General features: G+C 44.0%; 1 protein-coding gene across 1 annotated transcript in view; it reads left to right on the top strand.

Annotated features, from left to right (window-relative positions):
• Nucleotides 1-27,566, top strand: part of KIF6 (kinesin family member 6) — a gene marked incomplete at both ends in the record, with an annotated part of 233,793 nt that overhangs the window by 67,654 nt on the left and 138,573 nt on the right. The window contains one exon of the mRNA XM_080700569.1: nucleotides 8,184-8,313. Coding sequence (XP_080556695.1) covers nucleotides 8,184-8,313 — 130 coding nt within the window. The remainder of the gene's footprint in view (nucleotides 1-8,183; nucleotides 8,314-27,566) is intronic.

Here is a 27,566-nt window from a genome sequence, read left to right as displayed (position 1 = left end):
GGACAAGAGAGGTGGGGGAGGAGGAGGAGACGCAGAGCTTCCACTCATGCATCTGGAATGTGGGACTCCATCTTTGTAGGTCTCAGTCACCTAAGGACTAACTAAAGATGGGAAAACATTGTCACCTCAGCCAAGTCCATTTTCTTAGTGTTTTGTAAGTAAACAGATGTGTATAATTTCTTGTATCATTGGAGTATTATTAAATATATATATATATATATATTTGGTGGTACTGGGGTTCCTGAAAACTCTTACCTCCGGGCTACACTCCCAGACCTATTTTATATTTTTATTTGGAAACAGGGTCTCTTAAGGCAGTGAGGCTGGCTTTGTTCAAACCTGCGCGATCCTCCTGTCTCGCCTCCCAAGTGCGGGGATTACAAGCATGCGCCACCACGCCCGGCTCTGAAATATTTATTTATTTACATCGATTGGCATTGGGGCTGGAACCCAGGCGCATTCTACCTCTGAGCTATACCCCAGCCCTATTTTGCATTATTTTGAAGCAGGGTCTCACAGAATTGCAAGGGACCTCAGTAAGTAGCTGAGGCTATCCACAAACCATGACTCTCCAGGCTTGCTAAGTGGCTGAGGCTGCAGCTCCCCATCTACTGGGTTACAGGAGTGTGTCGCCATGCTCACTATGAAAAATCTGAACTGCATTTGTGTCTTCAGTGACCTCACCATTTAGTCAGAAGCAGAACGCACAGGAACCACCTACAGAGACTTGTGCAAAGACCAGGTGCTCTGCGCCAGCGCCCCGCCAAACACGTGCGCTTGCAGAAAAGGCGTGTGCATGATGAGCCCTGCTTGCAGTGGTCTCAGGAGAGGGGCAAGCCGGCCAGTGACGTCCCTTCACGGCCTACGGCAATCCTGTCACACCAGCGTTTTGCTCCCATGCCCCCCAGTGATGCCCTCGGCGTACTGGCCGATGCCAAGACCCTAGTTTTCACGGCCTCAGCCGAGCTGGCCTTCGGGGCAGGGACACGCAAGCCAAGACGCAAGTCCAGATGAAGGTGGTGGTGGTGCCCAAGGGTGACAGCGGCCAAGGCTTCCTCCTCTGAGGCCCCGCAGCAGAGAGCTGGCCCACTCTGGCATTCATTGCAACTGGCCTTAGGTTTCCAGGCTGAGTCCTCGGAGAGTTGAAAGCATCGTACCAAGGGAATGTTGGTTACGACATGCCAGTTCTCTACTCACCTGACTGTCCAGGTAGAAAAGCTAATGGCTCCATGTATCTTTTACAATGCAAAAGAAATAGCTCAGGACATTTTTCAACTTTGTAAGGATAATAATCTGTGTGAAGTAAAAGAAGATTTAAAAATAAAACGGAGGTCTGTTAGTCCAGTTCCGAGGGAACAGCGTGAAGACCTTGGAGAGGATCCTGTGTGAATGTGTAGGTCCAGTACAACTCAAAGCAAAATGTGGAAATCTTTAGAAACATAGCTGGGATTTTAGAATATGGCCATGTGCCCATATTCTAAAACAGTAGAAAGATAACTGAACTCTTACCCTTTGGGAAGGACTTTTAAACAATACAGGAAAAACATAAAAGATTGGTGCATTATACAGACTTAAACTTTATCATATACAACAAACAAAACAGTCTCCAATACAATCAAAGTTAAAAGGCAAACAAAACTAAAATTTGCAGAATAAATACAAGAAAAATATTTTATAGAAAGAGCATAAAAGTACTTGACATAAGTGAACAAAGAACAAAATATGTTATAATAGATGGAAGTTAAAAGTCATTAGCCATTCAATGAATATATGTTAAAACAGAACATTGTAACTTAACAAATTAGCAAAGACTTAAAAATTGATGTTCAGTGTTGTTAGCGTAACAGAGAAACAGCCCCTCACATACAGTGGGTGTGTGCTCAGCACCATTTTAGAAGGCATTCTAGTGCCCGCCCCAAGGCAGCTGCCGTTGGTTGAGTTATAATTCGCTATATAACCTGCTAAGCCCATTTGTCCACCCACCCAGTGTACCCCAGATGCCCTGGACTGGGGCGCGGCTCTCAGTGTGCAGAAGGGCCTGGGATGCAGGGAGCACTTCTAACATGCCGGGGACTCTTGTTAGCCTTGCTCCTACCAGGATTTTCCGGTCCCCCACAGGTGTATCCTACCCCGCGAGGCCCTGTCCTGGAGCTTGGTGGGCACCCATGGCTCTATAGGAGGTGGTGCAGCCCTGAGGGGTGGCCTGGCAGGAGAAATGGCCGCCCGCGGGCAGGCCTGTCCTCAAGGAGTCCCCCGGCCTCATCCCAGCCTTCTCTGCTGACACGGTTGCCTTTTCTCTCTCTGGGCTGTGGTGAGGCGGGCAACTCTCCTCCAGTACATGCTCCCCACCGTGATGGGCAGAATGAAGGGGCCCATGACTGGGAACGGAAACTGGGGCCCAGATCACTCCTGTAAGTTGGTCTTCCAGGTGTCTTGTCACAGAGGCAGAAAGCTCACAGTGCTGACTCAGAAGGTGCTGTGTTCGCCGAGCTGCAAGGCCCCCAGTGCAGAGCGTTGCTCATAACTCCTGCTCCAGGGGTGCTGCTCCTGAGAGCAGCCCCAGGGGAAAGTCCTAACTACTGAGAAAAGCTTCAGGAAACGTGTATTCTAGTGGGACTTAAACCAACCTTAAATTGGAAATAGCCAGTCATAAGAGAAGGGCAGAGTAATTTAGTTAGTATATCCCAAACCTAGAGTGTTGTATAACTATTAAAAATGTATTTTTGAAGAATATGTAACAACATGGAGAATTGTCCTTTCTATAAAGTCAAGGGGAGGTTACAGGATATGGTAATAGGCATGTATTTATAATTTTGCCATTAATCTGCAAAATATAGACAAGAAAATTAGTTTAAACTGGGTGTGGTGGCATATACTTGTAATAACAGCTACCCAGGTAATCAGGAGGCTGAGGTGGGAGGACTGCAAACTCAAAGCCAGCCTGGGTAACATATAGCATAGTAAGAACCTATCTTTAAAAAAAGAAAATCTCTTTAAAGCAATATATGAGCATTACCATGAGATTGCTTTAATTCTTTCTACTTCTTAAAAACTTTTCACAAGAAGCATGTATTACTTTTATGGTTGGAAAAAATAACAAACTTCATAGCAAAATGGAAAAGTCAAAACTAAATAAATTCAGAACTTTTAAAATGCAGTAAGATAAACTAAGAGTTATATAAAGCTATTTACCTGGCAGAGGAAATGCGATGGCTTTACAAAATTATAAATCCATTGCCTCTAGATTTATCTGTTCCTATAATTCTTCCCAAATGTGCAAAACTCGAATATATAATTTGTGATTCTGTAACTACACACGAGAAAACAAGTGTTCGTGAAAACTGGAGGAAAATATTTTCTTTGAAAAAAAAAGTAGTTCCAAAGAAGATAAATTTTAGTGTGATTACTATACAAAATTATGCCGAATAAGACATTTCATGAAATGATGGATTATTGGTGGGCACAGAGCAGCAGAAGGAACGAATGTGGCTGACATTACTAGAAGTTAGCAAGCGGAAGAAGGGAAGATAACAAGCCTAGTGCTCAACATCGGAGACAGTCACTCCTGGAGTTCTCGTAGGCCCGAGTGGATGGATGCCAAGTGAGGGCTAGACACGTTAGGTTTGTGCTGTAGTGAGAAAGGGTATTGTTGGGGAAGGAACTGTTTTATAATATCAAAACAATACAGAAGGTGGTCTCATCAGGTTACATTGATTTAAAAGGTTACCATAATTTTGAAAAAAGAAAATAGAAATGAAAGGATAGTTCATGTATGTGCTAAGTTTTGATGAAATAATTAACTTACAGCTTGTCTCCTTCTTCAACTCTTCACCATAGAGGGCTTCTAGAAAGTATGTGTTGGACTAGGCAACAAAGACTGAGAACTGCTAAGCTAGGGACCCTTCTATCTCTGAACACAGTGGTGGTGAGACTACATAGTTTTCTATGTAGTCTATGTGCATTCGCTACATAGGAAACTAGCTAGCCACTTAGCAGAGCCTGGGAACCTCATTTTTATGAGGCCTGCCTGCTGTTGATATTGTTGTAGGTTAAGATACCCGGACAGAGTGGCCACTAATCATATGACTCCTTTCTGTGATTGATTCAGCGTTCCCCCCACCCCCATTGATGGGAAGATTGTGTAGATGAGTTTCACTGCTCTCTGATAGACACTTGTCGTAATAAATACACAAACCAAGATGTGAGCCGTGCCGGCCTGGGCGTGATCCCATCTTGTGGTGCACAGACTGCACAGTCATCCAGGTCAGGTGCAAATGGACACAGCAGGGAGGCCACTGTAGCAGCACTTGTCCCTGAGGTGAAAACGAGGCACTCCGTTTAGAGAGGTTCTCATTCAGCAAGCTGCTGCTGGTGGAATTTTGTGGTGGTAGGTGTGGGTGGGAGGGCTCTCTCATTGATGGCTTCCATTACTGAGATCAAGAGCTTGGCCATTGTTCTTTCTATGTCTTCCAGTCACTTAAAAAGAGCCTACAAATTCCTACTATGCAGCCAAATGGAAAAGAGTTTCTGTTTACAGAGAGAATGCAAAGCTTGTTTCTTCCCCATCATTAAACAGGCTGGGTATACTTAGCAGAACTTTTCCACTTAGGTGTCCAAGTTAAGGCTATCAGTGACTTTTTTCTGGAAATCTAAACATTTTAGAAACATTTTGTAGGGAAAACTATTCACAGGCCCATTCAAAAAGAATCAAATAAATAGTTTGGTGGGTTTCCATCTTGGGAGTAGAATGTTTATTTAAGAAACTCTAATAAAGCCCTCTTTCAGGCCTATAAAAATTGTAGTCAGAACCAAGTGGCGGACAAAAGACTCAGGAAATAGTTACTGATGTGCAAGAGAGGGAAAATGAGAGAAAGGGCCAGGGAAGGGAGCAAATTGACGAGAAACTTTTCCTAATGGTTTTTATTTCCTCCAACTTTGAGAAGCTGTTCCACTGATAATAGAAGTTGAAACACACCCTCTTCCCGGTGTGCTCTCCTAGAATGAAGCAGTACCCAGAGCCTAACCTGGGCTCTGTAAGTAAAGATGTGAGCGTTGGACCACACCTTGGCCATGAGATGTGGTGCAGAGGGATTTCCCATGAGGCCTGACGCCCATGCCTTAGGGATCGGGCAGAGACCAGGAGACAATCTGAAGACCTGGCAAGAGAGACCCCGATTGGAGAGAGAAGATTGAGACAAAGATGCCAGAGGGCCAGAGGTAGAGCCTTGTGTGAGTGCCACAAGTGAGTTCTCAGCAGAGAGGGAGCCATAAGAGAACCCAAATGAAGTTGGACGTCCTTCCTATCGCAAACATCTTTAATTTAGCCATGATAAAAGTCTCGTGGATGTTTACTTAGACGCACATTCCCAGTTGAGCATTAGTTGTTGTGGCTAATGTGTGCTGCTTTGTTAGGGAGGTAGAACTTCCTGGGGAAGGATGGACATTTTACAGTTCACAGGTGCCTCTTAGCAGATGCGGCTCGTCGGTGTCTTCAGCTGCAGCCAGTGGGGTTAGTAACTTTCTCCTTTGGCATGAGCTAGAACCTGGTGGAAAGTTAAAACAAAACCAGCAGAAATCTCTCCTTTGTCTTCCTTGAAGAGTCATTGAAGATGAAGTCAGTGGCCGCCACTCAGCCTTGTCCACACACCAGAACCACCTGGAGCTTTTACAAAACCTGATACCCAGACAGTGCCCCACACCAATCAAATTAGAAACTTTTAGGGAGGGCCCCGCATCAGTGTTTGTGGGTACATGTGTGCTTGTTTTATGTCCCATAGGTAGTTCCTTTAGAAAACAATGAGACTAAGGGAGATAGTGTAGGTGTGCGGCATGCTGGGTGCCCACGGGGTGTGGGCGCTGGCCTCTGCGTTTCTGCTGCCGACCCTCTCCCCTGGAGCCTCTTCTTGGCCTGAACTTGCACAGGAGCGATGCTGTGTGTGTCTCGTCTTACAGGATTGCCTCCGAGTTGGAGAATGCCTTGACTTCATGCAGAAAAAGAGAAGCCCTTTCTCATTTCCCCGAGCAGCCACCTCATTAGCCCACATCTCCGTCCCCCAGGGTCATGGACCTTCTTCTACCTTACAGGTCAAAGAGTCAGATCCCCAGAATCTGTGGGCTTAGAACAACCTTGAATTCTGTGCTTTGGGGAATTTAAGTAGTCACACCTTGAGCACTTCAGAAGAATCAGGGTGGAACAAAAGTGTAAAAATGAGGGAGCTTCCTAAAAATGGGATGCAGCCCATCCATTTCCATTAAAAACGCCTTCATATTTTCCAAAGCATTCTTGAACTCTTAGGCACTTTTAATAAGCTCACTTATGAGTCTCATTGAAAAGTAAATAAATTACACTTGTTTTCATTAAGAAAAGAGATCTTTTCCATCATTGTAGATGTTGTCAGAGGAGTCGAAAAGAGCCCAAAATTCAGCAAAAGAGCACATTGTTAATGGCATATTGGTCACAGATGTGCTGGTAGAGCTACATATTCTTCCTACAATTAGTGTTTTAAGTGCCCACAAATTACATGTGAAAGGCCAGATAACTTCCTTATAAAATAGAAGATGAAAATATTATGGCATTTGAAAAATCTTCAGTTTGAAGGCATTCTGTGTTTTTGTAAGTAGGGAAATGACACGTGTCCCTTGGCTCTTTGAAAGGAGGAATGCTAGATGATGCCAACCTTTACTTAAAATCAACAATCCCACATGTTCTCAGCAAGTGAAAATACCCAAAGATGCTCTTTGGCAACACCTGTGAATGATAAATTTCCTTTCTATAACAATTCTTAAGAAAACCAAGAAGGCAAAACTCAAGAGAGAGAGAAACTCTAGTAACCATGGCTTGAGTCAGTAGGCTTTTGAAGCAGAGTGTGAGGATGTTGGCCAAATTTTGTTCACTTGCAAGAAATACTAAAAGGACTATGAGGAAAGTATTAACAAGCCAACTCTGAAAACAGGTTTAGGGTTAGAGTTATGGTTAGGGCTAGGGGGTTAGGGCTAGGGTTAGGGTTAGGGTTAGGGCTAGGGCTAGGGTTATGGTTAGGGATAGGGGGTTAGGGCTAGGGTTATGGTTAGGGCTAGGGGGTTAGGGCTAGGGTTAGGGTTAGGGTTAGGGCTAGGACTAGGGTTATGGTTAGGGATAGGGGGTTAGGGATAGGGTTAGGGCTAGGGTTATGGTTAGGGCTAGGGGGTTAGGGCTAGGGTTAGGGTTAGGGTTAGGGCTAGGGTTAGGGTTAGGGTTAGGGCTAGAGTAGACGTCACCTGGGAAATGACGTTGGTGCTAGGATGCCCTGACAGTGGTTGGGAGAAAGGAGTGCTGTTCCCAAGCTCAGGCCCTGACCATGAGGATGTAACAGACGGAAAAGCATGCTGTCAAAGAAAAAGGACAAAGAATCAGGTCTGACGGACATAAAGATAACTGCACACTAAATCTTTATGGTAAGACCTCTTGAAAATTTTCTGCTCCCCTTGATGAGAAAACTGCACAGGAAAGTAACTCCCAGTGGGGAGGCCAGTCCCATGACTTCACGCTGCTTAAGCTGACGAGCTGACCAGGTTGAAATGCCGAGTAAACCAAGAGGGGTTGGTGTGTTAGCTGGGTAATGCCCTGAACCTGACTTGAACCGAAATGGCCTCGTTTCCTGGCATATAGGTAGAACAATACCTATTTGCATTTTAATTCTGTAAGAATGTGCATTTAAGATGAGTTAATTGTTACATGCCTGTAATCCCAATACTTAGGGGGCAAGGTCAAAGCCAGCCTCATCAACTTAGCAAGGCCCTCAGTAACTTAGTGAGACCCCGCTAAAAAAAAGTATGGGAGAAGCAAAGGATGTATTTCAGGATGTATTTCAGAGATTGAATGCTCCTGGGTTCAAGAAAAGAGTACCAGTACCAAGTACTCCAGTACCAAGAAATAAAAAAGATATGCTAATGGACCGATGATTAGCTGACAGTTACAATGGCCGGTGACTTTAAATCAAGCTTATAATATATATTTTTAGCCCCAAAACTTCTCGATAGTACTGTCAAGGAATGTCTGCGTTTGGTGCTAATCCAGTGCTCCTGGTACCATGTGTGTCACTGTTTTATAAGTTCAAAACATCCTGATATACAGTGTTTAAAAACAAGCTGCGGGGAAGACGCCTTCTCAGCAGTGCCCGCTGTCTTGCTTCTCGTCTTCCTAGGAAAGTGACAATACTGGAGGACCCTGACCAGAACATTCACCTGAAAAACCTGTCTCGTCACCAGGCTACGACTGAGGAAGAAGCCCTGAACCTGCTGTTCTTAGGAGACACCAACAGGATGATCGCAGAGGTAAGGAGCGTTTCTTACCTCTGAAAAGGCTGCTTTTCCAATAACTTAATACTTTTAGATGCAGCAAAGACCTCATGCACAGTATCATCCAAATCTCAGGTCACAGGTAAGAAGGCCCCCTCCGGGGAGGCAGGGGACTTGCCTGGCCCTGGCTGTAAACCAGCAGCACCGGGAGCCACCACTGCCGCTCCCGCTTTACCGTGCTCACTCTCTTACGGTTTTCATTTTTATATTTTTGGTTTTATGCAAATCAACTTGCAGATAATTAGTTACAGCCCATAAAGCATCTTAATTATAGGAAGTTGTGCATATTTTTAATTTAAAAATGATCAGTGCAGTCTTCCTAACCTCAGATCATCCATGCGTTGTACGTTTGCCTCTCCGTGTTTTTCGGGTGGCCAGTTTGTATCTGTGAAGCTTACAACAGCACGTGGACATCAGGACGTGGTACGCTGACCCATCCTCACACTGTAGAGGCTAAGAGCGCGGCACACGCCTGCAACCCAGGACGTGGGAGGCTGAGATAGGAGGGTGAGGCTCATGGCCAGCCTCAGTAATCTAGCGAGGATCTCAGCAACTTAGTGAGACCCTGTTTCCAAATTAAAAAATAAAAAAGCTCAGAGCTAGAATGCCTCTGGGTTCAATTCCCAGCACAAGAAAGAAGGAAGGAAGGAGGGAGGGGAAAAGGGGAAGGGAAAGAAGAAAGGAAGGGAGGAAGGAAGGAATTTAACTGGGTTCCTTGATTTTATGGGGAACACTAGACAGGAGCTAGGCTTGATCTGGCTTGGTCAGGGGCCCAGACCCTAACCAGTCATGAGCGGAGATGGGGGTCCAGACACTCTCATCTCATCAGCTACACTGAGGTGGAAGGAGTGGGAGTGAAGCTGATGTGGGTAGTGGGATGAAGGACATATCATCAAATGAACAGCTTACTGCTACCACTGCGTGTGTGTGTGTGTGTGTGTGTGTGTGTGTGTGTGTGTGTGTGTTCCTGGGGATTGAATCCAGGAGTATTCTGCCTCCAAGCTACATCTCCAGCCTTTTATTATTTATTTATTTATTATTTATTTATTTTATTGTGGTACTAGGGATGGAACCCAGGGGCATTCTACCTCTGAGCTACATCCCCAGTCTATTTTTTTCCTTTATTTTGAAACCGTCTCACTGAGTTGCAAAGGGCCTCAAAGTAGCTGAGCCTGTCTTCAAACCTGCGTGATCTCCTGTCTCAGCCTCCCAAATGCTGGGATGACAGGCGTGTGCCACCACGCCAGCTTTATTTGAAACAGGATCCCACTAGGTTGCTGAGAGTCTCAGTAAGTTGTCAAGGCTTCCCTCAAACCTGAGACCCCTGCTCAGCCTCCACGTCCTGGGATTACAGACATCCACCACCACGCCTGGCTCCCTTTTTTTAAAAGATTCTCCCTTTTACCTTATTTCTGAAAATAAGGCAAAGCCAGGACACTGGGAGGGCAAGCAGCCCGTGGCAAACCCTCGCGTGCCTTTCTCCTGCCATGCGTGCCCTTGGGAATGCTCCTCCTTCGATGCCAGAGGAACAGCTAGAAACCTGATTCAGATAGTGGAAGTGTGGTATAGACATCTTGACTGTTTGGGGCTCTCAGTTTTGCTGAGTTTTTTTTTTTTTATTAATTTAATACTTTTTAATACGCTGACCAACTTATGTAGGTTGAGTTCATGTGCCATATATAATATAGGTCTATGGACTTTCGAATGATTTCTTTCATTTGAAGAAAGTCAACGCAGTCTTAACTTCAGAACATCTTGGTCGCTTTATAATACTTTGTTCTTGTGCCCCGTGCTTCAGTGTCTCCCCTTGAGGTCACCAGGACGCCTTCTTGGGAAGGCGGGTCATCACCCAGGCCAGAGTGATGAAACACCGCATGCCCCCTGAGGCCTGTACCGCCAGGTGCAGCTCAGCAACTGGCAAACCCAGAGGTCTGAGTGCGGATGAGTGAGAGAAAGGGCAGACGCCTGCGTGCGGGCGACAAGTGGGGCGCCTGCCCCGCAGCCACACACCCTCCCCAGGGCTCCTTGCTGCAGTGGGTCGTGGGCTTCTTGCCAGGGCCAGGGCTTCTGGGAACTAAAGTCTGGCCATTTCCTGCTTCAGAATTGTGCAGTAACTCTAGCTGACCACCTTTAGGCTTTCCAGGCTGCTCTGTAGTCATGAGGAGCTTCCTTTGTGAAGCTCACCTCTCCTGCTTGCCTATGACTTACTGATAAATATGTCTAATATCAGTATCATTTAAAAAACGGGGACCCAAAGACGTTAAACCCTAATAACACTGGTTATGCATTAACTTCTGTTTAATTTATTCACTTTTCCCATTTGAGGCATGATTTTTTAAATCAAGTCTGATGGGTTTGGGATGTTTCTTTGGTGATAATAGCTTCTATATTGTGTTGAGAGTCAACCCATAGACTTGGTACTATATGTATGCATATATATACACACACATTATATACATACTACACATATATACATATCTGTGTAATTCAGGATTCTTACTTTATGGGTGGAAACTGAGATGAAAGAACCGGACTTCTTGCCCAAATTCACACAACTAATAAGCAGCAGCGTCCGGGCTCAGCTCCATGTCCAACTGACCCAAAGGTTTATGTTCTTTATACCGTGAGTACAGTGATCAGACTGACCTATGTCAAATCTTTCAAGAGTGAGGATCTATTTCTGCATTATTTAAAAAGTTTACCAAGTATTTAGCACTTTCATTTATCTCTTGACATCCATGAAAGCAAATACATGTACACCAGAATGTAAGTGAAGAGTAACTGTCAGCCCTGGACGTTCTTACTGTCCCCGGTCTCTGTAAAAGCACATTTTGGATCACATCCTAGCTGTCAGAATGTAATTTGTCAGCACAGAACGAGCTTACCAGGATAAAAAGAACACACTAATCATTTCTTGAAAAAAACAAGGTTCCCAATTTCCCATTTACACAGAGAAACCAGAGATTGCCATGGTAACCAGAAAACATTTGCCAAACAAAGCCTGAGTATGTGGAGCACAAGTGGAGTGTGCGCCTGTGTTCTTTGCCCACAGCCAGCATCTGAAGGAGAAGTTATGAAGAATACTTTCGTTCTCTTCTTATTCAGAACTTTTCAGTCTGCAATTCCACCGGTGTTTTGAATAAAACCTGATTATGTCCTTAGGGTAAAGTTTTTTCAAGTTGAATTGCTGAGCGAAAGAGAATAAATAATGCAAAGCTGAACTGTATGTGGCCAGCCTCAGAGCCCACCAGCAGCCAGCCCGCTTGACACTGAAATACTACAGACAGTGGCGCTAACTGAAGGGGACATCTCTGGCTGGTGGGCCTGCACTTCCCCGCGAGGGCCATTTGCATCTGTCCTGATCTTGAAGGCGCGGCCCAGCCCACACTCTAGCACACTGTGTCCCGCGTGTGGTCCCAGGACAACCTGTATTAAAAGACCTCGTTGAAGTCCAAAGGCAATTTCTTGGATCTCATTTCTCGTTGATGGATTCTGAGTGTCTGTAATGGAGCCCAGGAATGTGCATTCTAGCATTTTAAATGTACTGGCTAACGTTGGAAGCAGTTTGAGCTTTACCATTAAGAGCCAAATGAAACCCACTCCCAGGGAGTTATAAATAGGCCCGTATTCTGCACTCTAGTCAGTATGACAAAATTTGAGGATACTTGATTTTAAAAAGTTCTGCCATTTTGGAAGGGGAAAAAAACCACAGGAAGTCCTGTTTTAATCTGACTACGGAATTCTTTAATGTATTCCTTGACCATTTGCATTTCTGCCTTTGCTGACATCTTCTATGTACCTTTCTTTTGAGTGTTCGGCAGCTTTTGCTTGACTTGTTGACTTCATAGGGCTGGAACTCACATCTGATTACCACATACTCACTGTCCCTAGAAACAGTGGTGGTCCAGTGCATAATTATTGAGTGAATCAATACTAACGATAATAACTTTGTTTTCATCCTATATCTAGCAAATATTTTGTCTTATAAAGTTTAAGTTTTATTTCTTTTGTTTTATAATATAGTCAAACCAGTCTTTTTATTTTGTTTTCTGTTTTGATAACATGCTCAGAGACCCAAGAATTCACATATCCATAAATTTCATATTAGAAAGTGTTTTATATTGAAACCTGACACTCAGCCATCCACCACATTGTCCCCAGTTTGGCCTGGGACATGGGGAGGGTTGGTCATCCTCAGACTGGAAGAGACCTTTTTATTTTTTTATTTATTAAAATTAATAGAGTATTGTCTTATAACCTATGGGGTACAAGCAATGTGATGATTTATGAATACTAAAGTAGAATAATTAAGTCAAGCTAATCAGCCTACCTATCACCTTCAATGTTTGTATGTGAGAAGTGAGTCTTCCCAGAGACTTTTGAAGGATAGGGATCGTTCCTGGATCTTGAAAAAGAGCTATGCTAAATTAGCAACATCAGGATCACGGGAACACCACCATTTTCTGAGGCAGCATCGCATGAAGAGCTATGAGATTGATGGTGCTTCCACAGACCGGTAACAGCGGCACCTGCAGTCCCCTCCCCATGGGTTCAGACTCTGCTTCTGTACTGCAAGAACATCCCTGACCCTACCCCTGAGAGGTAGATGTGAGGCGTGCTCTCCCATCTGCATGGTTGGTGCCACATTAGTAAACTCTGTTTTGCAAAGCTCCTCATTTCACTGACTGGCATTCCGAGCAGAGGGGCTAGCAAACGGAGCCTCCTGCCCAGCATCTGTGCTTGTTGGTAAGTACAGGAGACATCACAAGTGGCTTCAGCACTTTTTAAAAAGTCTGTGAACCTCACACCTTTTGTGAGAGGTTAGTTTCCAACTAGTTAGCCTACCAACAAAGCTGATAGGATTTATTAGAGGTCTTTATATCTTATTCTTTGCTGGAAATAAAACAGATGCACTAGACCTATCTGAGTAGTGCTGGTGTGTCTTGTAAGCTCCTTGTCTTTGCACACTAGCAGACTTTGGGAGTGAATTGTACAGCCTTGTAGAAGTGCAGAGGCAGTGAGTGGGTACTAGGCTTATGCCAGAGTGATAGAAACAGCTGCTCTTGGATCTGTTTTCTGACAGCACAAGGATAGCACAGGAAGGAAAGAGCCACTTACCATGCGATTGTTGGCACCATGCTGAAAACCCAGGCTTCCTGTGCACTGTGTGGGAAACAAAGGCATTTTGGTTGCAACTGGTGTTCCAAAATTATATTCCACCAGGCCCATAGAGGGACACTAACAAATCTTTACACATTTTTGTTTGAAACAAATATTAGTTGTATGTAATCAGCAAGTTTATTGCAAGATTGTGAGCCTGGGAAGAACAAAATATACAGAAGGAAAAGACCCTGATCTTATTCCAATATTCTTATTGTTAGGTGCTGATGGCGGCTAAGAGCCTTAGCAAAAGTTATGATGACTGCTGTAGCATCTGCTCTCAGCTCGGGTATGACCCACTCAGCTTTGCATCTTCTCTGCCCTCTCGTATGGACCCACCAAGCTTAGGAGGAAGGGAGCTTCAGTTTTGAGCATTTTCCATGTGCTTATCTTATACATGTGAAATATAGGAGAAGCATGCCGTGTTGTTTAAACAGTGCTTCTGTGTCAGAGCAGAGCTTGCATTCCATCCCACGTAACCAGCTTAGGGGCACTATGTGAGCCGTGAGTCTTGAGACCTAAAACATTTATTAAAGTAAATTAAGTAGTGGAAATGGAAACAACCATCATTAGAATGTTAGCACGTTTATACTCTGAATAAACTATTAGAGGAACCACTTTTAGCTGTAAAATATTCATTCTGTGATTTCTTCTGATCTTTAAGATTCTCATCTGTAATTAAACAGAGCAAAAGAAAGTCATTTTAATCTGTCTACTATTAGTGAAATTTAACAACCATAGCAACAAAAATGGAAAAATAGAGAAGAGAGAAAGCCATCTTCAGTGAAAGAAGGAAATAGCTATAACCTCAAACTATGAGAAAATCTGCCAAATACTATGAAATTGGAATTATGGTGAGGAAGGGAAGGTGCTGAGAGCCAGCGCATGCGTCCTTCAGCCTCAGGCAGGATGAAGTTTCCCCTGAGAAAGGGTCACAATTCTCAAACACAGATCCGATGATCTTTCGGTTAGAGTGACGAGATCTCAGGGCAGGGGCAGGTATGGAAGGAGATTCTGGGACTGTGACGTGATACTCAGTCTGCATCACAGAGGGCCAGCTCAAGAAGAACCTTCAACGCAGCATCCTTGTGGTGCCGTGGCCTGGGCTCACAAGAAAGGCACCATGGTGCGTGGGTCGAGGGAGTGCCGGACAGGCTGTCCCGTGACAATTCCCAGCTCCCCCCCAGGCAGAGAGAGAAGCTGATGCTCCCCAGGCTCAGGACGCGACCCCGTCATGTACAAGTACTCAGGGCGTTGGGAGAGACCACAACAAGTGGGACCCCTCAGCGAGCTGCGGCCCACACGCTGTAGGGCCGCAAGTGGAGCTGCTCTCCACAGCCCAGACTGCGACCTGAGGGTGAAGAGGTCAAGCGCCGTGGGACCCAGTAGTAGTCACAGGCACTTTGCCCACCAGGGCAGAAAGGCAGCAGTCCCCAAGTGAGCCAGGCGCTGCCGGAACACCAGTGCGCCCCTCCCACTGCGGGAGCCATAGCGCTAAAAAGAGAGACAGCCTCGAACTCCAGACCACAAACCCAGCTGCCTGGGGCACAGGGAGGGGCTGGCACAGAACCGCACCCTGCGCTGCTCCTTGCTGGCGACTCGGAGGGGGAAGGTGCCCAGGCACACTGCTCAGGGCTCTGCGGCAGGAATAAAGGGATGGAAAATAGTCCATGAAAACGGAGGTAAAAAAACGAGCAGGAGCACCCACTCTCATATCTAACACAGACTTCACGCCACAGCTCATCAAAGGGCCCCTTCCCATGTGTAAAGGGGACAATACGACAAGATGGTACTGTGATAGCAAACATTTATTTCCCAAATATCTGAGCTGCTACCTACAATAAACAAACATTACTGGACTTAAGACACATAGATGCAAACACTGTAGTACTAGATATCAGCACACCGTTATCTGCATTAAGCAGATCAGCCAGACAGAAGGTCAGTAAAGACTCTTCTTCATACCTAACACTATACACTGGATGGCCTTAACAGAGGTCTACAGAATAGCCCACCTGACAACAACCAAATACGCGTTCGACTTCTCCAACATAGACCAGTCTAGGCCACAAATCAAGCATCAATAAATTAAAAATAGGCATAATGCCATGCATCGTCTCAGGTCACAGTGGGCAGAATGTAGAAGTCAATAGCAAGAAAATACTAAGGAGCTATACCAATACATGGAGGCTTGAGCAACACACTTCTGAATGAAGACTGGATCATAAAGGAAAGAAGGAAAGAAATTTAACAGTTTCTAGAGTCAAATGAAGCTGGAAACACAACCTATCAAAATCTGGATCACTCTAACGACAGCCTCAAGAGGGAAATTTATAGCACTGAGTGCCCATATTTAAAAACAAAAAAACCCAGGAATGGCCGAATGTGGTGGCGCACGCTTATAATCCCAGTGCTTGAGAGGCTGAGACAGGAGGATCGCACAGGTTCAAAGCCAGTCTCAGCAACTTAGTGAGACTCTGTTCCCAAATAAAGTATAAAATAGGTCTGGGAGTATAGCCTGGAGGTAGAAAAGCCACTGGGTTCCACTTCCAGTGCCACAAAAAAAAGAGCAGGAATACTCCAAGTAACCTAATGTTTCACCAAAAGACAGGAAAAAATGAATCCCAAGTACAGTAGAAGGCAGGAAATAATTAAAATTATTTTAATAAATAATTTATTAAAATAAAATAAATATACAGAAATAAAAATACAAAACATCAGTCAAATAAAGGCTTGGCGTTTTGAGAAAATAAACACAATTTACAAACCCTCAGGTAACCAAATAAATAGAACAAGAGACAGTTTATTACCACAGATACTGCAGAAATCTAAACAATCATCAGGAGCTACCTTGGAAACGTATTCTACAACAAATTGGAAAATCTTCTAAAAGTGGACAAATTTCTAGAGTCTTACAACATTCCTAAACTGAACTACAAGGACAGAGAAAACCTTAAGCGCTCAGTGTCAAACAATTAGATTGAAGCAATAATTTAAAAAAAAAAAAAAAACCCTCCTAACAAAAGCCCAGATCCCAGCAGATTCTGAGCTCAATTCTACAAGACCTCCAAGAAAGAGCTAGGGCTTTTAAAACTCTTCCATGAAGTATAAGAGATGAAGTACCTCCTAATTGTTTTACAACGCCGGCGTCACTCTGATAACCCAAGGCAAATAAAGATACCTCAAAGAAAGAAAATCACAGGCCAATTTTCTTAATATAGATGCAAAAATTCTTAAGAAAATACTAGCAACTCAAATTCAAAAACACATCAAGAAATGGTCAATAATGACCAACTGGGTTTCATACCGGAGATGCAGGATTTGACAAAGCAAGTCAGTAAATGTAATTTATCACATACACAGAGCTAGAGCCCAAAACCAAGCCACATGATCCTGGCAGTAGATGCAGGAAGAGCATTCAGAAAGCTTAGCACCTTCTTATACTAAAACGTCTGAAGGAACGAGGCACAGAATGAAACTGCTCAATATCATAAAGGCAATCTGTGATCAGCCCAAAGCCAATCTTCTCCTGAATGGAGAAAACCAGAGAATTCCTATTGAAATGAGGAATAAGACAAGGATGCCCACTCTCACTGCTGCCATTCACATCACACTCAGTCCTAGCTAGAGCAGTGAGACAAGAGAAAGAAAGATACATGTAGGTAAAGAAGTGAAGTTATCTCTATTCTGGATGATCTTAGAAAAACAATAAAATTAACTAAAAGACTATGAGAGCTCATAAAAAAATTCAGCAGAGTATCTGGCTACAAAATAAACTTTAAAAAAATCAATGGTTTTTTTTATATACCAATCAGTCCACTGAAAAAAGGAATATGAAAAAAATCTATTGATGATAGCACCAAAAAGAATAAAATACTTAGATGTCAATCTAACCAAGGAAGTAAAAGATCTCTACAATGAAAACTACACAGCACTGAGGAAAGAAATGGAAGACCTTAGAAGATGGGAAGACCTCCCATGGGCCTGGGTAGGCGGACTACATATCACAAAATGGCCATACGCCCAAACGCAACGTACAAATCTGATGCACTCCCTTTAAAATGCCAACATATTCTTCACAGAAACAGAAAAATCTCTTAAAATTAATATAGAAAAACCCAGAAGTCCAAAAGACCCAGGATAGCCAAAACAGTTCTTGGAAACAAAAGCATCACAATACTTGCCCTCAAATCCTACAACAAATAATAATAAAAACAGCATGATATTGTCACAGAACAAACATAGAGATCAAAGAAACAGAATAGAAAATACAGATACAAACCCTCAAACCCATAGCAACTTGATCTTCAACAAAGGGGCCAAACACAGATACTGGAGAAAAGATAGCCTTTTCAGTAATGATGCTAAAAAACTGATAAACCATATGTAGAAAATGAAAGTAACCCCTGACATCTCACCCTGCCAAAAATCAAACAAAAATGGACAAGAGGTCTAGAAATTATACTAGAGACCTCGAGACTGCTGGAAGAAGGATTAAGACCAACTCTCTAATACATAGGCACTGGTAGAGACTTCCTCAGCAAGATCTTCAATGGTCAGGAAATAAAACAAAAATTAATAAGTGGATTAGATCAGATTAAAAAGCTTCTATGCAAGCCCGGCGTGGTGGCGCATGCTTGTAATTCCCTCGCTTAGGAGGCAGAGACAGGAGGATCGCACAGGTTCGAAGCCAGCCTCTCTGGCTTAAGAGACCCTGTTTCCAAATAAAAATATAAAAAATGGGTGTCTGGGAGTGTAGCCCGGAGGTACAAGGGTTTCCAGGAACCCAACCCCCCCCCCCACACACACACACAAAAACCTGTGCAGCAAAGGAAACTCAAGAATCTAAAGGCAGATTCCAGAATGGCAGCAAATCTTCACCAGCTACTCCTCTGATTGAGGATTAATATCTAGAATATATAAAGAATTTAAGAAACTCAATACTAAAAAATAAAGCAACTAATCAAAATATGGATAATGGGTCAAAATTCAGACTTTTCAAAAGAAGAAATACAAAGTGCTAGTGAATATACGAAAAAATGTTTGACATCATTAGCAATCGAGGAAGTGCAAATCAAAACATTATGTTAAGTAAGATTAAGATTAACCAGTCACAGGAAGCGAAGGATCATGTGTTCTCTGTCATGTGCAGAAGCTAGGGAGCAATCAGGATGGCAAAGGGATTTCAGATAATAGCGGAGACGCGCTAGTGGAAGGGGAGAGGGGCGAGGGAGGGTCAGTGAAGGAATCCCTTTCACTGACATGGTCTGCATATGTGAGAGTCCCAGTGCCAGTCTGAGCGTCCTGTGTGGAGAGGGGGCTGGGGGAATGCCCGCCAAGTGTTGAGTGCGTGTAGGTCACTGTCATCATGAACTACATCATGACGTGAGCCTATAATGCACCAATAAATGTGTAACAGAGAAAGGACCATCAAGAATACAAACAACAAATGCTGGCAAGGACGTAGGAGAGAGAAACCCTTGTGCACCGTTGGTGGGATTACAAATCGGAGGTTTCTTAGAAGACTGAAATATAAAATTGAAATCAGAATATTATAGGGAGCTAGAACAAACATAAAAGCCCAAGGAACATCGGCTACAAGAAGAGAAGCCGGTGGGAGTGGGAGGCGATTGGGAGAGGGGATGGAGAGGGGAGAGCGAGGCCTGGGGACAGCTAACACAAGGTCATGTCCACACCTCAAGGTATCACTGTCAGTCTCCCAACATGTATGGGAGGGGGAGTGGAGTGGGATACAGAGGGAAGGGAATTCACCAAGCTGTGTATGCGGGGATGACTGTCACTCTGGGTCTCACGACGATGGGTAATGGCAACGTGTTCTTCTTAAATATATTTTTAGTGGTCACCTCGGTTTAGTGGCCACGCAGCACGAGTGGTTATACCACTCATCAACTATGAGCTGTATCACTGGTGGGCTTTCCGCTGGCTTCCCATACAGGGTTAAAACTGTTTTTAAAACACTTCCCTTAGAACTCGGTGTTTCTATGGGAGGAGAGCGCAGAGAGGAAAGCAGGAGATTGACCAGAGGACAGAGAGGCCCAGCGTTAACCTGAAAGAAACCAAGATAATTCAGGTGGATTGCTGGTGACTTACCTCACAAGTCAAGAACACGAGGGCAACCCGGAGTTGGTTTTGGCTGTTGTTTTTAGCACAGGAGCTATGCTTCTAGCAAGAATACTGATATATTTTCATTTTTTAGTAGATTGACTATGTCTGTTTCTTCTACCCGTTCCAAGCTAGGAGGGAGGTAACAAGAGTCTTACTAACCAACTGTCAGTGAATAACTCGACGGTGATTCAGGCATGCTGTTTGGAATCCTGCCAGTTTTAATAGCACAGTATCTTTGCGGCTGTAGAGGGACCTCAACAATCCTCATAATGTAAAGAGATTATTATTGGGTGATAAAATGGAGTAAATTAATACACGTTTTTAGATTTCTTCCTTCAGCCTCTCTACTGTGATATTGCCTCAAATTTATGTCTATTTCTTATCTTGATGTCAAGATTCAAAAGCCACATGAAAGCTGTCACAGTCATTTCCTTAATAAGAACAAAGTGGTAAGCCAGGCATGGTGGTACATACCTATACTCCTGGGCTTCAGAGGCTGAGGCATGACGATTGCAGATTTGAGGCCAGTCTCAGTAACTTAGCAGGACCCTGTTTCAAAATTTAAAAAAAATGAAATAGATCTTGGAGCATAGCTCAGAAGTAGCATGTCAATACGCTTCTACCATCTTGTACCCCATTGAGATCTATGACTACAATGCACCAATAAAAATTTAAAAAATAAATATATAAAACCATCCAGCCAACAAGCAAACCAAAAAGCAGAATGCCCATTGGTTCAATCCCCACACAAAATATAAAAAGTTATACAAACGTAGCTCTGAATTTTGTTTGGAACGGAGGGTTAACTCCACCTGCGCCTTAGTTTCCTATGCAGGGAGTAGTAAAGGATATTTTAGTTTTTTTAGAATCATGAATTATCATGCATAAAAGTGGTTTACTCTAGAGGTTTAAATAAAATGCTATAAATTCTCAAGAAGTGTATTTATTACCCCTTTTCCCTGACATTTTTATTCCAATTATGTTTACAATCAAATTTGGGCACTTTTAAGGCAGACCATATTTTAAAAGGATAGGAAAAAATTGACTAAATCTAAATGATGCAAAATGTCTGTGGCAGACAGCTGTGACCACTTATTTGTTGTCATTGAGTTTTGAATTTAGCTACGATTTTTCTTGAGGTCAAGTTGAAAGAGGAGTGGACACTGGGGCTGTAGAGTTTCCATGGTTCCGAGAACAAGTCATTTTAAGAGTTGGTGGTATGATCATCTGGGATAAAAAGGAGGGATAATAATTGAACATATTCCAACGAAAGCTCCTTTGCTGGTAAAATTTTTTCTCGGCACTTCCACTTAGAAGACTTGGATTTTTATGTAAATATGTTTGACTTTGATTTGCCAGATCCCGCAGGCGTGACCCATAGGGAAGCAATCTTCTAGATCCTGACGTCTGGCAGAGGAAGTTTTGGCAAAACCATCCTTAGCCCTGACATCAGTTTCCTAAGACTAGGTCAGCTGATATTTTTTGAGGATGTAAAAAAATTAAAAACCCATCAAGTGTATTCCAGACTTGTTAGAAGGAATATGAGATAGAATACACTAAGCTCTTCTTGTCATAAAGGTGAACCATAGTTGCCAGAACATTTCCATGTGCTCCACATTGCTCTCAAGCTTTTTTTTAATCTTAAATAAAATTGATGTGCCTAATTTTCTCTTTTACAAAACTGCCTTGACAATAGACCAGATAAGCAAAGGACCTGCACCCGGGGAAACTAATTTTGAGTGCTAAAAGCCAGGTATCTTATTCAGAGAAAAGCCAGAAAGGAAGACGAGAATTAGGGCTATTCATTTCAACAGAGGGTATCCTGCTTCTAGGCAGTGTGTCCTGAAGCAGCTCCAGCAAACATCAAGGCACGGGTTCACAGGGCAAGGGCTAACCCATAGGCTTTGTCACTCTTTCAAACTGAGAACACGTCAGGGGCACTGTGGTCCCCTGATCCCACGCATTTAACCTGGGGAACTAGATAAGAAATCACTTAACTATCGGGGAAGATTAGGTAACCCCTAATTACGGATGAGGTTTAACCTGAAGTGCTGGGATCACAGCCTAAAACACCACATGGAGGTTAGGATTGCTAGGCTTTGAGTCAGATAAGGAAATAAGAAGTGGGACACATGGTGAGGCTCTCGGTCTACAAAGCGTTAGCCAACGGAGAGGACTGAAGTGAACAGCGGCTATGGGTTTTGTGGTTGCTGGTGTCTCCGTTGGTTTGCTCTAAGGCAATCAGGAATACACATTATAACATCTTGTTCAGTTTAAAAGAGATGTCCTTCTCCCAACCTATTTTTAGATTAGTGGAAAATCTTTTTATTATAGTTGTTGACTCATATTAATTGTACAGACTAATGGATTTCTCTGTGACATTTTCATACATGAATATAATACTTTGTTCAAATCTAGTGGAAATTCTTGCTGAAATATTTCACTCCAAAATAGCACACTGGAGCAAAAAACGACTTTGGTGACAAGAATGGAATAAATATTAGTCATGACAAGAAATACGTAGGAAAGGATCCCAGAAGAAAACTTGATGTGCTATGGGAGCTTGTCTGAATCGTTGAAGGCTCTATTAACTATCTACAATCACTTTGAAATGATTGAAAACACATGAGCTTACTAGTGTTACAAAACATAATAGCTGTATTATGTAAACATAAACATACTTCAGTTAGTGATTCTTATTTTCCAAATCAAAATTTTCAATCTTAGAAATGGCTGGCCACACACACACACACACACACACACACACACACACACAGGAAAAATATGCACCACCATTTATTTCCAAATCTCTCTTTTAACCTGGGAGTATCTTCTGCCCTATAGAAAATAATTCTTGTCCAATGAATTTAAGAATTTTATGCCATACAAAATAGCTACTGAGAGTGACAGCTTATTCGATGACAGTAAGAAGAGGTTTAAAGGTGATGTGCCTGGTGGACACTCACACACATCAAAGTCAGTCACTAAACCAAACATGCGAAGGAGGGCGGAGGGAATGGGCGGGATTGGGGAGGGACAGAATGATGACGTGTGCACGTAAGCCTCCACCATCATGTACGTCATTAAGATGTATGACTACAATAAAATAAAAGTAAGATGGGGCAAAAAGAGGAAAGAAAATAGGAAGAGCTTTAAAGAGCTTCCAAGCTACCTCCAGCCTGCAAGTCAGGAGGCCTTTGATGTTCCCAGCTGAGTCCTGTGTTATGTAAAACACTCTGCAGACACAGCCACATGCTGCTGGGCAGCTCCCTGAACATTCAGGAGCCAGCATTTCCTGGCGGTCATGTTGAGGGATCTTGTACAAACTGCACCTGTCTAGTCACACCGCATAGGCCAGGCTGGCCACCGGGCAGGCGTCTGCATCTCCATGGCTCCAGTCACCTCCCTCGGTACCTGCAAAGCAGGCACTGCAACGTGTGCTGCCTTTTTAAGATTAAAAAAATAGTTTACAATCCGTTTGGAGCAGCACAGCCTTCGGATTTTTTCCAGGGTTTGAATATTAATGATCATCTACTATATAACACATACAAATATTATGAGAAAATGCAGTTGTAGGAGGTAGTGGCTGGCAGGCCTGGAGTCAGGCACAAAGGCAATTGAAGCCCAAGACCAGTCAAGAGAGGAGAGTCAATCTAGCTACTTGAGATAGTTCTGATTTTTAGACTCCAGCGAACTACATTCTGTGGACTTTAAAAATTTGCAGCTTTAGTCTCAAGTATTTGGAGCTTTTTAGAAATCGGAGTATCCACTGAAATTCAAGAGATGAGAAGTGGGCCCAGTCGGCAAGCTATCAGCTGTCACTTGGCACGACCCCTGAGCAAGACGCAGCCTCTGCCCTCAAGAAGCCCACCCTCCAGGTGGGACGAGAAAGGCCGCGCGGGACCTTTGCAAAGGACGGAAACTTTCAGGACAGGCTTTTGTTGACGAGAGAAAGTTTGCTAAACTGGAGATAAGAAAGAGGACGCGTGACTTCTACTGACCACGGGCCGTGATGAGTCCTGGCAGCATCCAGCGAACCTCGGCTTTTAAACTTTCTCACCATAAAGAAAAACATGTTCCCAAACTGCAAAAGCAAGAAAAAACAACTTAAGACTTTTGACACCAAGCCCTAAAAAAGAGACTGATAAAGTATTGTTAAATAATGGTCAAAAAGCAATTAAAAAGATAATTAATTCACCTTGAACTACTCTCATGCACTTTTCTGATAGGGCTATAAAACTTCATAGATCAAATGAACTCAAGCTATTTAACAAAGCCTTCTAAAATATCCTTGGGGGATATAAAGAGAAGTTGAAGGTATCTGAGAACCTGGATTGAAGTCAGTTGGAAAATACCCATCACTGTTACCCTCAGGGCAGAGCACGGTGGGGGACCTCGTGGGATGCTGCTGTTCTACTCTGCTCCTAAAAGTCTTACAGACTGCTCAGAAGGGGATGTTTATTGTGTTGGGGTCATCACACAGTGTGTGTGTGTGTCCCACAAAGTCCCGCAGCATGGACAGAGTCTGGGGCAAATCTGCCACTTCATGTGCTGCTCACTAGCAAGGCTAGATTCTCATGGCCTGGACTCCAGGAAATAATCCATCAGTGTCCTCTGCCATGACTAGGCCTTCCCTGAAAGGATATATTCAGTTCAGAGTGCCAGTCTGAAAGGATTTGGGCACACAGTTGCATATCACCGATGAAGAAAAGGCGTGGTTTTAGTAAGCATGCTAGCTCATTTCAGGGATGTGGGTAGGACTGACACACTCAAACACATCTTTTAGCATATTACTTTGGGTGGAGAACAACTGGAAGGTGTGAGTGACGAGGGGGACCAGGAGAGACTGCAGCCAGCCAGCTGTGCGGTGAGGAGTGAGTGGTTCATGGCGAAGGAGGAGAATGGAAGTGGAGACCCACCCAGAAGGAGCAGGAAGGACCCGGTGTCCATCCGCGGACACAGGGTGGGCGGCCAGGTGGATGCTTTGGGACCATTATGTTCAAGTACTGACAAGGAGCTTTGGTGACAATCGTCAGGTAAGCTGTGGGCATTGGAATCAAGTAGACAGAGAAACAGGTAGAAAGTAAAACACAGCCCCTGCCCTCACGAAGCTGAGGGCCCGGCGGGAGGAGAAAGGACACGGAGGCGAGGAGGCCTCCGCAGGAGCGGATGTGGCCGTGGTGGACGTGAATGTGATCGTCCACAGTGCACAGAGCGCGCCCGCGCTTGGTAACTCAGCTGGTGTTCAGTGCCGTTTTTTGCAGCAAAGAGGGTCTTCTTACAGCATTTCAGGCAAACATGGAAACCAAAACTACTTCATACAAATTTGCTTAAGCTGTCAACATTAGCAAGTAACAGAACTTGAACCTGGAACCAGACCACAAGTACCAAATTCTGAAAACATTTGGCATGTGAAATGTTATGGTGCTACAGGGCCCATGCCTGAGGATTGGGCTGTCAAAGCTGAGTTTCCAAGGGGAGGAAGTTCAGTGGCCATAGCTTAGGGCATGCCACTTGTTAGGGACTAGAGAGCAGAGGGCAGCGAAGGACAGAGGCAGAGCAGCCAGGGCGGTGCCGGGAGCGCTTTGGCTCCGGAAGCCAGGTGCGGGCGGGGCACAGGGGCTTCTGGGATGAGGAGCTGCGTGGCCCAGGTCTGACCTGGGGGTCGGGGTGCTCAGTGCGGGGCTCCTGACCACTCTCCATCACACGTGGGCCCCTTCCTCATTTCACGTCTACTCTTACTTCACGCATTTCGGCTCTCGTTCCCAAGTAGACTACAGGTTCCTTGAGGCTGAGACCTGTGTCTTCTGTTCTTTTTTTCTGTACCGCCTGATACCGCTCTCCCCATAGACTGGCAGGAAACGGAGGGCTCTCTGCACACAGATGATTAATCATCCTAAGGATGTTCCATAGGCACATTTGTTTAAAATGTGTGCTTAGATTTGAGCGAGTCTGCCTAAACGGTGCCATCTGTTCTCAGCAACTTCAGAAACATTTTAATGCAGTTTACCTTTAAAAGGACAAGTGAAGGGACTGCCCACCAGACACGAAGACATCCCTAACTAACACAGTGCAGCCACCCGCACAGCCAGCCACCCTGAGACAGCTCCACAGAAAAGAATGCTCTCTGGGGTCTAGAAAGCTTTACCTAAGAGGACACCAACCACTACTTCATGCAGAAAATATTTATGAGACGTTACAAAACTGTATGCACGGACTCCTCCAGCAGATTACTGCACTTTAATCACAGACTCTAGAAATGTAGTTTTGCTTTCTGTCTCTCAGTCCTTTGAAATGGGCACCTGCTTCCAAGATGTGCCAATGATCGCATTTGACTGCAGTCCCCCATCTCAGCGGAGCTGAAGACGTCGGCTGAGAAGCGTCTCTGTGTTACCCCTTTATTTCGATTGCTAATGTGACCTTCGCCACGGCCCTGGAGGATTTACCATTGTGAGAGTATAGCAGTGAAGTGGAACCCAGGTTTAAGTTCTGCAAATAACTTACAGTCCCTTCCAAAACACCTCAACCTAGGTTCTGAATTTGAGTCTGCAGTTTCGCACGCCATTACTTGCTGGTCCACTTGAGCGTGCAGTCACACGCTGGCTAGGTTCGGGTTATGGTCATTGTGCAACACGTAATGGGGCAGATTTGCAGCCTATGTAGCTCACAAGCTACGTCGCCGCCACCGAAGCTGTGCCAGCATTGTGACATCTGCGGGTTTGCTAGTCAGTAAATCAACTGTGGTGTATACCAAGAATTTCTGTCGAAACAGCATCAGATATGTTACACTATCTGAAAACATGTGCATCCATATCAAAATTCTTTGATTCCATCCATCTTGTTTTGCAAAGGTGGAGATCTGAACATGAATGCTCATATTTATTAGAAATATCCCCAGTTTTTGTTATTTGAGAAGGTGATGCTACTAACTAATCTCCAATATCTTGAATCAGATTAAATTTGTTTTTGTAGAAAATGTGGAACCCAAGAAAATACAGAGAATAATATAACCAGCATTCATCGCTTTCACAACTCAGATTTGGCTTCTAATAACATTTATTTTTCCATTTTATTTTATTTATCTTTATGCTTTAGTTGGTGGTGATGGTGTAGTCCCACATCATAATGTAGTGAATAGCGATGGGGTCGTACATGTACACAGCAGTTGTGAATTCCCCACTCCGTCCCCACCCTTTGGCATCAGCACCCCCATGTGTTCATCATTTCGGGGAAGCCTTTCCGCCCCAGCCCCTCCCTCACTGCACAGGGGCTCTCCTCCGCCGTCTGCAGCCCCTTGGTGGCTCCTGCGCGTGAGAAAACATGACCCTTCCCCTCCTGTGCCTGGCTCATCTTACGTAACATAATGTTCTCCAGCCCCGTCCGTTTTCCTGAAAATGACGTAATTTTGTTCTTGGTTGCTGAGTAAGACTTCATTGTGTGTGTATCACATAATGTTGTGATTCATTCATCTGTTGATGGACACCTGGGTTGGTTCCGTAATTTGGCCATTGGGAATCCTGCTGCTATAACATGGATGTGCATACTTTAGTATAATATGCTGATTTCAGTTCCTTTGAGAAGCTCCCAGGAGTGGCACAGCTGGACCACATGGTAGATCATTCCCAGGTTTCTGAGGAATCTCCACACTGATCTCCATAGCAGCTGCTCTAGTTTGCAGTCCCACCAATGGTGCAGAAGAGTTCCTATTTCCCCACATCTTCACCAGCATTAGTTGTTTGGCTTCTTGATGATTGCCATTTTTATTGGGGTTAGATGGAATCTCGGTGTGGTTCTGATTTGCATCTTCTTGGTTGCTAATGACATTGAACATTCTTTTAAATATTAACTGACCATTCATGTTTTTTTTTTTTGTGAAGTGTCTGTCGAGTTCAATTGACCATTTCATGATTGGGTTATTTGTTTTTTAGTGTTAAGTCCTTTAA

The sequence above is a fragment of the Muscardinus avellanarius genome (assembly GCF_963383645.1).
Source record: "Muscardinus avellanarius genome assembly, chromosome: 8".
Taxonomy (NCBI): Eukaryota; Metazoa; Chordata; class Mammalia; order Rodentia; family Gliridae; genus Muscardinus; species Muscardinus avellanarius.
Note: the sequence above shows the minus strand (reverse complement) of the source record. Positions and strands in the feature narration are given on the sequence as shown.